Source organism: Dasypus novemcinctus, chromosome 12 (genome assembly GCF_030445035.2).
Source record: "Dasypus novemcinctus isolate mDasNov1 chromosome 12, mDasNov1.1.hap2, whole genome shotgun sequence".
Classification (NCBI taxonomy): Eukaryota; Metazoa; Chordata; class Mammalia; order Cingulata; family Dasypodidae; genus Dasypus; species Dasypus novemcinctus.
In genome coordinates this window covers 98,682,740-98,694,292 of record NC_080684.1, presented here as the reverse complement: position 1 = coordinate 98,694,292, position 11,553 = coordinate 98,682,740, and the positions used below count along the sequence as shown (strand labels likewise).

At 44.8% G+C, this 11,553-nt stretch overlaps 1 protein-coding gene across 1 annotated transcript in view; it reads left to right on the top strand.

The window, feature by feature from the left end:
* Window positions 1–22: 22 nt before the first annotated feature.
* Window positions 23–11,553, top strand: part of FAM227A (family with sequence similarity 227 member A) — a 99,641-nt gene continuing 88,110 nt past the window's right edge. Inside the window, exons 1-5 of the mRNA XM_071219065.1 lie at window positions 23–304; window positions 3,118–3,268; window positions 4,969–5,051; window positions 10,097–10,146; window positions 10,722–10,812. Coding sequence (XP_071075166.1) covers window positions 3,127–3,268; window positions 4,969–5,051; window positions 10,097–10,146; window positions 10,722–10,812 — 366 coding nt within the window. The 5' untranslated portion in view covers window positions 23–304; window positions 3,118–3,126. The remainder of the gene's footprint in view (window positions 305–3,117; window positions 3,269–4,968; window positions 5,052–10,096; window positions 10,147–10,721; window positions 10,813–11,553) is intronic.

Below are 11,553 nucleotides of genomic sequence, written 5' to 3'. Positions count from 1 at the left end.
TGGTAACGGCGTCTCTCGGTCGCTACCCGGGCTGGGGCCTGGTTCTATTATTGTGGGAGAGAGGAGAGTGGGGGCTGCGCGCGGCGTTGCCTTGAGAACGCCCGGGCTCACAGTAGCAAAATGGGCCTCTCCACGACGTGCCCGCCTCCTCCTCCTCCTCTCGACCACAGAGCAAAGGGAGCCCCTTTCAGGTGGATGTGGGGGCAACAGGTGTCTGGCACCCCTTTCAGAACTTTGCGGGGTCCCTTGAGGGACCTGTGGCGGAACCGGCCCCGAAGTCATCGAATTCCGTCCATGACTTCAGGTAAGACCGACAGAAGGACGAATTCTGACCCGCTGTGCCCGCCTGGGCAGCGCGCGGGAGCCGGGACAGGCCGTTCCCGCGTCCCGGCTCTCACTGCTTCTACAGGCAGGGGAAACAGGCCAGGAACCGCTTCAAGGTTGCATAGTGAGCAAGGGTCACTCCTACAATCACCTCCACGATATAACATAGTTATACGTATTTATAAGTCCCCTAATCATGATTCTTCTACTCCTTATATTTGAACCTATGATTTTCAAAGTACGGTTAAGTATATTTCTCAGGGACTTGAATAAAAACTATAAAAAATCAACTCCAAACCTCCTGATGTCGTAGTGTGTGTTATTAGTTCCGTTTGATAAACGAAGAAACTCAGGGTCCTTTATTCGTTCATTCAAGGAATATTTATTGGGTGCCTAGTGAGGAACTGAACTCATGTTGTCCTGGCTTCAAGTGCAGTTCTGTTCCCACGACACACTGCATTGGGAAGAGAAGGTTTCATGTCCTAGAGCGGTCTGGACCAGTGCTTCCCAAAAGAAACTTAATGAGAGCCACAGGTAATTTAAAAGTTTCTAGGAACCACATTTTAAGAAGGAAAACAAAAACAAAAATAAACATGTAAAAGTAATATGAACACTCATTTATTTAGCTCAATATGTCCAAAATATTATCATTTCAATATATCAGTATTTTAAAATTAAATTTCAAGTTTTAAAATTTAAATTAATTAAAATGAAAGATTCAGTTTTTTAGTCACACTAACCAAATTCCAAGGGTTTGGTTGTTCCATGTGGCTAGTGGCTTGCTCCCCTCCTCTTCGATGGGATTTCTCCTCCCCTTCGTCTAATTAACTTCTCTTCCTTCAGCTCCTTGATCCCCCAAAGTTGAAACCTACTATTTTGTAATCTCATAGCACTTCACCCATTGAAACAGTGGTCAGTTATTGCATAGTCACTTATGTAATTGATTATTGTTTGTTTTTCCCCTACTAGACTTAAGCTCCATAATGAGCAGGCAATATCTTATCTCATCATCCTATTCTCTGTCTGAGCACACTGCTGGCATGTGGTAAGGCAGTAGTAAATATTTATTGAAGGACAAGGACTGAAGTGAGTTCAGTCCCAAATCTGCCTGAAGGCCTGTTAGCCCCAAATCTGCTTGACTCCAAAGTTGGCATTGTTTTCACTAAAACATGTTAAGGTTAAATGGGGAACATCCGAACATCAACTATTTAAGTGTGTGCTCCATCAAAGCAGAAGGTTTTGTGTTTATCCACTTACCCATCCCCAGCACACAGCACAGTGCCTGGCACAGGGTCATAATTTGAAGAAGGTTAGTTTTCTCTCCACTCTTCTTTCCATCCCTAAGTAGTGACAGTAAAAACTGACTTATCATATTTCAAAGAATACTTATCCTAAAAGGGTGTGGTGAAAAATTCAGAAGGGAACACGCTGTGTATTTTAAATATTTCTCGTAAGAAGCGTGATATTCAATTCTCCCATCAGTCATGAGTAATGACATTTGGCTAAAGCAGAAGGATTCTTGACTGGGTAGTGCCCTAGCTTTTCAGAGAAAATGGTGTTTTCCATCATGCTGAGGAGTGGGTGGGGGAAGTGAGAAGCCCTGAAATGCATCTACCTCCTCATTCCCTACCTCTTGCCTGTATGACTAAATGCTAGGAACAGGAGGGAGGAAATCGTATTGAGCTGGGCCTGGGCCAGCCTTCCCTACAATCCAACTGCCTTGGGACAGCCCAAGACAGATACTGCCTCTTTAGGCTAGGAAGAAGTGTGGCGAGTGAGAGACTAAAACGGAATAAAATTTTGAGTGAACCTAGTCTTTAAGGAATAGTTGTTTAGGGGAAAAGTTGCAGTAGCATAATTTGGTTCAATGTTGTAAGTGCTGTAATACAGAGATGACAGCAGAAGCCTGGACTTGCACAGAGCAGAGGCAGGACTAATAGCCTGGAGGAATTCAAGAAGATTTTCCAGAAGAAAATTCCAAAAACCAGAGGAGAGAAAAGGAAAGTGTGGTGAAAGAGGACTGCAGTTATTTTGCCACCCAACTCTGCCTTCTCCCTGTCTCTTCTTCCACTATGCATGAGCTTCTTGAGGTCTAGATCTAAGTCTTTTACTTCGTTACAACTAGGCTGATAACACCAGACTCTGGACATGGAGGGCCCAGAAATGAGAGTGATGAATTCCTGGCCAAAAACAGGGAACCAGTGAGGGTGAGGGTGGACAGTCAGACCAGAAGCTTCTAAAGCCATTGAGCAAGAGGAATGATGGAGCCAGTTTTTCTGAGAGTTAGCAGAGCTCCTCAGGTAGAACAGGACTCTCATGCTGAGAAGACCAACCCAGTGTCATAGAATCAGAGCATCTGAGAGCTGGAAAGTACCCAAAGGTCACCTAACCCCAGATCGCTTACTTTATAGTTGAGTTTCTGAGAGTCTAAGAGATTTGATGTCATTTCTAGTTTGGGAACTGGCTTGCTGGGTGGTTTATGGCCCTGGCCTTTTGACTACTCTTGCCTCCTTACTTTTAAAACCGGAACAATTTGCCTCAAGAGGTAGAAGGAACTAGTATATGTGCCTTGAAATCCATGGTTAAGGCTCGGCTCCTCAGACAAAATCCATTCTTCCCCGTGTAGCATGTGGCATCTGCCTTGCCAGCAGCCCTGCTTAGCAGCTGGGCATAGACAGTCTTTTCTAGATGTTTTGAGGCAGTTTGTGATTTATATAGGAGGCTGGTTGAACAGTTAACAAGATGGGAGTGGGAAATGAGAGGTTTTTAAACATGGAAACCTTTTGTTTGTAGTGGAGAAGAATGGCTTATTTCAGGAAGATGAACTTCATCAATGCCACGGCCTTACCAATGATACCAGTGGATGAGAACCCGGCCATCTCATACGTTGTGAGAGATGCAGCGAAGAAAGCTCTGAGGAAGGAGTTAGACAACAATCCACCCAGTATCCTTGTGGGGGTGCAGCCTGCACTGTGCCTTCCATCTGTACCCAACGTTACAGAGGTAGAATCAGTATGCAAGTCTACAACATGCCTTACTTATTAACTCCTTCCTTATCTTTGCATTATTTTTTTAATTACTTAAACCCTGCCTGTCCTCTAAAAGGATATGAGGCTGCAAACTATTATTTGACTTGCATTTATTTTACTAAGATAATCAGAAAGAGTCCCAAAACAAGATGTATTGGAAGAATTTGTTCAAAGAATGGGAAAAAGAGGGGAGAAAAGCTCTTAATTTTCCATCCATTCCTCCTTTCCCTTCCACCTTCCAAACAATTATAGCTGTAAAAATAAGTAGCACCTCAGAAGTCATGGTCTAGCCCTCTGCCTTCAGACAAGCTTCAGCAACTTTTGTTTGTTTGACTCTAGTTGACCTCCCTTTCACCTGCCAGCTCTTCTGCCTGGGCTGAGAGTTTGCCCCTTCTGCATCATCCAGTCACTACCAGTAGCTTCCTGCCGTGGCCCTGCCTTCACTGACCCTCATCTCACTTCTGACCCTGAATCATACCCCAGAGGTCCACCATATCCCATCTCTCGAGGACTTAGAGCTCACCCAGGAAATAACCCTCACAGGTTGGAAATAAGCCCAGGTCTTTTAATCTCATCCACAGCCCATTATCTTAAAGTCACGCTGCTGGCCACCAAATGGAGTGTCTCTCCAACCCTCTCACCACCTCTCAGAAACCCTTTTCCAGACTAGGCTGTGTGATCCCAATTGGGTTTCTCACTTTGCTAGGCCTTTCTAATGTCCCCTTTTGCTTCTTAATCCCACACTCAACTCAGCCACTTTCTATGATTAATCATGTTCCTTCTTGTCGTCTTCATTTTTCAAGTGTCCTCTGATTGATAAGAACACTTGAGGGTGATGGAGGTGAGGATGAACCTTGGGACTTTTACAAAAGGTTTCCTCTAGACCAGCTGAGGTGAAGACAGAAAGAAATGCAAAAGTTAAAAGGGAAGCAAAAATAAAAAAAATAAAAAAATAAAAAAAAATTAAAAAAATAAAAATAAAAAAAAAAAAAAAAAAAAAAAAAGGAAGCAAGAGGCGCCATAGGACTGAACTGAGATTTCCGCAGTGACAAACAAGGTCAAGATACCCTTTGATTTAGTAATCTCTCATCTGAAAATCTTTCTTAAAGAAATAACTACAAATATGGAAACATCTCTTGACATGATGACATGCATCACAGCATTATTTTTAAATGCAAAAAAATTTATAAACAACTTAAATATTCTATAGCCAAGTAATAATTAAGTATGTTTGCATTAAGGTACACTCTCTAATATCGTTTAAATGAGTACTATGAAGACTGGCCATTTGGAAAATGCTCATAATAATCATTGGAAGAGAAGTGAGTATTTTAAAAGGTAGATGTTGAGATTAGAATTATATTAAAAAGTAGGTACATGAAAAATAGTCAAGGGAAATGTTCCTAAACCCTCACCATAGTTGTAACATTATAGATGATTCTCCAATATTGGTTAAATTTCATTTGTAATTTATAAAGTAACTCATTAAAAACTAGATAAAGAAGTATGAATGTTTGCAAAGTAAGTACTTAAGTGGAAAGACAGGGATGTGAGCCCCATCCCTGTCTTGTGTGTAAGCACCACACAAAGTTTCCTTAGCAGACCCACTTCTCAGCATGCCTCATTGGCTCCTTAGACCTGGTGCACCAAAGGATGGCTGAATTAGATCTAAGTTCTGAAATGGTGGCCGACAGCCTGGTGAGTCATCAGCACTGGGGCTACAGCGAGGCTTCTGGGATGGAAGGGGGTTGTAGTTGGCAGGACTCCTTCTGTTGGGCAAAACCTCATCCTCTGCCTTGGATTTTCAAGGTATTGCAGTGCTCTGAGGACCCCTCCATTGATTTGAAAGCATGTTTGTACAGCTGACATGTTCAGAGGGTCAGTTGCAGCTCACACTGGAAAGCACCTCAAGCTCAGTTGGTTCACCTGCCTCACTCCTGTGGTAGACACTCCCATCTGGGGATCCTGTGTGGTCATGGGCAAGTTTGCTCTCTAACCTGTGGGTCTTTCATCTACACTAGAGGTCACTCCCTGTCAGCTCTCCAGTTTGTCCCAGTCTCCACCACTTCCTAACTACTTCCAATATGAAAACAAAGGGTTGGTTGCTCTTTGTGGTTTTACATTTGGCCTGCTTCATTATTTATGTTACCTTCTATGCTACAGACACAATGGGAGGGACTCACACTAGATGACGATTCAAGCTATTTATGGGCAGTGCAGTACTGTAGATCGGAAGCAAGACCTTCTCTGTGAGTCCCACTTGGCCTGACCTTCATTCCAGTGTGCCTTCCCGGCTCTCCTCCTCCTCCTCTCTCTTCTCTTTCCTCTGCTGCTTTTGTCTGTCTAAGCCCACTCCTTCACTTCCCCCCAATTCTAAACCACCTCATCCCTCCCACCTGGCATCTTGCTTTCTACCAAGTTCCTCTGCCCTCAGGATCTAGACCTCAGGATCCACAGTTTTTAGCTTCACCCCAACTTCTCCTGTACTGATTTTTGGGGCAATTCAGGTCTTAAGTCAGTCTTTTTGTTTTCTTTTTAAAAATTCAAATAACAAAATCTAAAATATTCCAACGTTATCAGTATATGAGTAAAAAATGAAAGTTACACTTTTCCCCAGTCCCATTTCTCAACTGTCCTAGCAATACATTGCTAATTGTGTGTATTCTTCCAGAACTTTTTCTATGCATTTACAGATACACAGATACATACATTTATTGATTTGTTTGTTTTTTAACATAAATGGGACCATACCATAAATACTGTTTTGTAATTTGCTTTTCTTTTTTCCTGTTTATTCATTCCTTTATTTATATATCTTTAATTTCAGTATCCCTTGGAGATTTTTCAGTCAGTACTATTGACTTGATACATTCTTTTCATGGCTTCATAATAGGTTGTATATGGCATATATATATAACCACTCTCCTATTGATAAATATTCCAGCTATCTTTTCACCAAAATGAACAATGCTGCTGTGAATATTTTTTCGTGTGTATATCCTTGGGCTCATTTGTGAGTATTTCTGCAGGATAGAACCTGTGACGAGAAATTTTAAATTTTGATAAATATAGTCAAATTGCCTTTCACAGAGGTTAAACCATTTCTTCACCGATGCAGAATGGAGAAAATGAGCTTCAGTCTCCCCTCTCCCACTGTTGAGCTTAGAATGAAGTCACCTGTGTTGTGAATAAACACACACACGATTTGGAGTGATTCCATGTGAGTTACAAAACACTGTGCATGTGTGCATTTGTTTGTGGAGGAGAGTAGAGCCTCAGAAGCTCAGTCTCTGGAGTCAGATGGTCAGAGTTTAAATTCCTGCTGTACTGTTTTCTCACATTGTAACACTGAGTAAACTATTTGCCTTTTCTGAGTCTCAGTTTCCTGTAAAATAGTGATAAATTAATAATGTATCTACCTCATAAGACTGTTATAAGAATCAGATGAGTTAAAACTAATGAAAGCCTTTAGATGAGCGCTTAGAACAGTGGCTGAACATCATATATGTGTATAAATGTATAGCGAAAACATCTGGAAGGATATACACCAAACTGTTGGAGGGGTCAGCTATGCAAAGGGGAGTGGGAAGGAAGGCAGGTAAACCTTTTTACTCCACATACTTCTGTATTGTTTGAGTATTTTACAACAAGGATGTATTTTTGTCACTTCTGCTATTTTTAATAATAATTTTAAAAATTAGGAGAAAGAATGAAGTTGCCCTCCCAGAAGCAGAATCTGGTGGCTTTTTGAGGCCGCCCAGCATTGGCATAGCTCCTTGGGTGTTCTTCGTTGCCATTTATTTATTTATTTATTTTTCTTTATTTCTCTCTCCTCCTCCCCCTTCCCCCTCTGGTTGCCTGCTCTTTGTGTCCATTTGCTGTGTGTTCTTCCGTGTCCACCTGCATTCTTGTCAGCGGCACTGGCAATTGGTGTCTGTTGCGTCGTCTTGCTGCATCAGCTCTCCATGTGTGCGGCACCATTCCTGGGCAGGCTGCACTTTTTTTGCGCTGGGCGGCTCTCCTTACAGGGCACACTCCTTGCGCGTGGGGCTCCCCTACATGGGGGACACCCCTACGTGGTAGGGCACTCATTGCACGCATTAGCATTGCGCATGGGCCAGCTCCACACGGGTCAGGAGGCCCTGGATTTGAACCTTGGACCTCCCATGTGGTAGGCAGATGCCCTATCCATTGGGCCAAATCCTCTTCCCTTCATTGCCATTTAGAACCAGGATGGGGTTGTCAGGAGCAACCTGGGGTCCCCATATGACTTTGGGGAAGGGACCCCTAGCATGTGCCTCCTGCTCCTCTGCCCAGGCAGCTGCTCAGATCTGTTAGATGCTGCTGCTGCCCCCAGAGCCCATCCTGGGACCCCTGCCCACCCTCTGTTGGCCACAGTTTGCCATGCTCTTTACTGGGCCTCAACTCTCTGGCCACTCCTCCAGAGTCAGCACCTATGGCCAGCCTGGTTTCTCCAGCATCTGTCCTGCCCCAGTTGGATGACACCTAGCTCAGTGCCTGGTGCAGAGCAAGTGCTTAATAAATAATGAACGAATCTAGTTTTGAGTGCCAGACCCTTTCTCCCCACTTCCTACAAGCCCTGGCTGCTGAAATCAGACCTTCCGGTCTTGTGCCTAAGTCTCCAGCTACGCTGTATTTTGTGGGTTTCCCTCTAGCCTCTGTCCACAATTCTAATCTAATTCTTTCCAGTCTCACTTCCTCAGATTGCTAGTTTGCCCTCCGTCACAGCTTCAACATTCATTCCAGCAAGAGGTACGGTCTTTCCACTTCCTCTGTCCTTACCTCTGGAAAGGCGTTCGCTGAACCCTTAACCCCAATCTAGCATAGATCCCCTGCTGGGGATGCCCGTGGCACATCCCACAGCACACATCACCTGGTCATGTCATTCCCGCTTCTCCCCATTCGTCTATGAGCCCTTTGAGGGCAGGGACGACATTCTCTGTGCTCTGTTGCTGTCTCGATATCAGGCACAGTGTTTGACCTTTATTAGGTGTTCAGAAAATGTTCGTGGAATGAGAGATACATTCACGAATGCTAGCTTCTTGCCTGTGTTTCAGTTTCATATTTCCAGCTTCCTGGAACAGAGACACCTAAACTCAACTAATCATCAGACTGCTGGGAGCTTTAAAAAACTAGGATTGTTTTTAAACTGATATAGTATGTGAAAAGAACAGAGTGCACAGCAGTGTGTCTTGTATGCTCCCATTTGAGCAGGATGGACTATCTCTAGAAGGCTACACCGGGAACCAAGGTGGTTGCCCATGGGGAAGTGTATTGGATAAGGGGTGGGAGGGAGACATTTTACCATATTATCTGCATTTTGTAAATTACTTATATTGGTTTTTAAATTTGAAATGGAGAACTATTCAGGAGCACAATAAATATGTAAAGCGTTCAGGACCCACCCCCACCCCCACCCCACCCCATACCTAAGGAATAAGCATCTCTGCTGTAAGGGCCTAGGAATCTGAACAATTGAATAGTTCCCAAGAGATGCTGGCTTGGAAGTTGCCTTCCCAGGGAACAGTCTTGCTTATAGATTCTGCTCCGATCCCAAATATAATCTCAGCCCCATTGCCAGATCTTATCATCTCTCCCTAAATTTGCTATCCTTTCTCCTCTTTCTTCCAAATCTTATCCATCCTTCCAAGCCATAACAGTATCTGCTACAATGGCATCCCGGTGAAAATGGGAGATGTTGCTACATGGCCCCATCAACACACATCCGCCCCGTCCTTCATTGTGCCTTGTCTCAACTCACGTAATTGGAACACGATGTCAGTGCACAGACACACCTACGCTCAGGTCCAGTACCTTGAGCTCATGCAGGCTGGGGACTGCAGATTCAGGAGAGGGTTGAGGGAGGGCTGGAGGGGTGTCTCATAGTTGTTCAAGCTAAAGATAGTGAGGCCTCATCATTTATCCCCAGGACCCATGTTCCACCTCTTCCATGTAGTCCTCTGTGACCTACTGCAGCTTGTGCTAATCTCACTGATTTGAGCCTCAGACATAGCAATTGAAGAACATTTATTATAGTTGCTCCATGTGTGTGGCTTTGTCTCTCCAAATTAGACCCTAAGTTACTTGAGGCAAGGACACAGACTCATACTTCTTTGTTTAACTTTGTTTCCCGAGGACTTTGCTAGGTTCACGATAGATAATTGGTAGCACTTGTTGTGTCACTGAGGTCCTTATTTTTTTCTCCAAAAGAGGGAGTGGTCAGAGGTCGAGAGAGGTCTCCCTTGCAAGGTTAGGGGCATGACAGCAACAGTAATAATTAAGCAGCTCCTGATAGCCTCTGGGCTACTGTTTTTGAGTACGTTAACTATTTTACCTCTTATCCTTATAAGAGCCCTGGAAGGTTTGTTCTATTATCCTCATTTGTAAATAATAGCTCATGGTGGGTGGAGCCATGACTGGAACCCTATTCCAAATCATGTACCCCTCCAAGGTGTAGCCTTGAGGGCAGGCTGCCAGGAGGGCAGCATGGGAGAGGATGGGGTGTGTGGGTGGACTGTTGGTTGGTGCCACGTGGAGGGGATGATGGCATTGATACTGACAGCCCCAAGGCCCTGCCACGCAGGGTGAAGGCAGCAAGGCGCTGGCCCCAAACTTTGCTCCAGGTCTTTTGGGCACCAAGAGAAGCGGCCAAGTCCCTGACCCCCACTCTACCCCCAGGATTGGCAGTAATCCCTAATGCCCCTTTCTTTTTGGTTTTGAAGGCAATTGAAAAATTTGAATTGGAGAAGAAGGCTTTAAGAGAGAAAAATCGCGGCACCTCAGGAGACAGAAGCCTGATGGCATTTTCGTGGGGTTTGGTGGTTTTTTTTTTGTTTTGTTTCTTTGTTTTTTAGGTTCTAAAATACAATTGAGTAGGAATCCAGAGTTTCAGGGGAGGGTATTTTTGTCCACTTCTGAAGGAGTCTTCAGTCGGATTTGGTGCTGTTGTATAAAAGGCGGGAAGGCCGGGAACGTGGTAGTTCACGCACCATGACACCCTTCTCTCGTGACCTCGCAGCGCTCCTGTGGCCTGGCTGCCACTGAACAGAGTGGCGGGGGGGCGGGGAGAGGCACCTGCCTAAAGTCGCTCAGCTTGTCTGTGGCAGGTCCTGGGTATGTGGCAGTTCTGCCTTCAAAGCCTGTGCTACTCCTTGCTGCGTCTCCGGACCAAGGAGCAGCATCAAACACAGAGGCGCTTTTAGTTTTAACAAATCAGGAACACAGTTGGGATCTAGTGCCACCAGTAGTGTGAGTGTCACCTGACTGCTCAGGTTTAATGAAAAACACAGTTATGATGACCCCCAGCAATGAACAGAGCCCCTGGTTACTCACATCTTTCTCTCTCCATTCTTCTGCAGACAACCTCCTCAAGCGTGAGAGGAAATTGCAGTATTCTTGCAAAGGCTCAGTGAATGCCAAATCTTTGATTATAAAAAGGGTAAGAGGTCAATGACTGTCACTTTTTTTTAAAAGATTGATTGATTGATTGATTTTTCTCCCCTTCCCCCCACCATTGTCTGCTATTGCCTGCTCTCTGTGTCCATTCATTGTGTGTTTTTCTGTGGCCACTTGCATTATCCAGCAGCACTGGGAAGTTGCATCTTTTTTTCGTTGTGTCATCTTGCTGCATCAGCTGTCCGTGTATGCGGTGCCACTCCTGGGCGGGCTGCGCTTTTTTTCACTTAGGGCAGCTTTCCTTGTGGGGTGCACTCCTTGCATATGGGGCACTCCTACACGGGGATGCCCGTGCATAGCACGGCACTCCTTGCACGTGGCAGCACTGCTCATGGGCCAGCTCACCACATGGGTCAGGAGGCCCTGGGAATCAAACCTTGGACCCTCCATATGGTAGATGGACATTATCAGTTGAGCCACGTATGCTTCCTACGGTCTGTTTCTTTTTAATTTTTTTTCCTCCTCCCCCTTTTTCCCCCCTCCTCCCACCCTGCTGTTTTTGCTGTCTGTGGTGTCTTCTCTTCTCTTTTTCTCTCCTCTAGGATTCACCAGGATTTGATCCTGGGGACCTCTGAAAGGGAGAGAGACTTCCCTGTCAATTGTGCCACCTCAGTTCCTGGTTTCTGCTGTGCTTCACCTTGACTTTCCCCTTCTCTCTCTCTCTCTTTTTTTTAAGATTTATTTTATTTATTTCTCCCTGCCCGCCTCCCATTGTCTGCTCCCT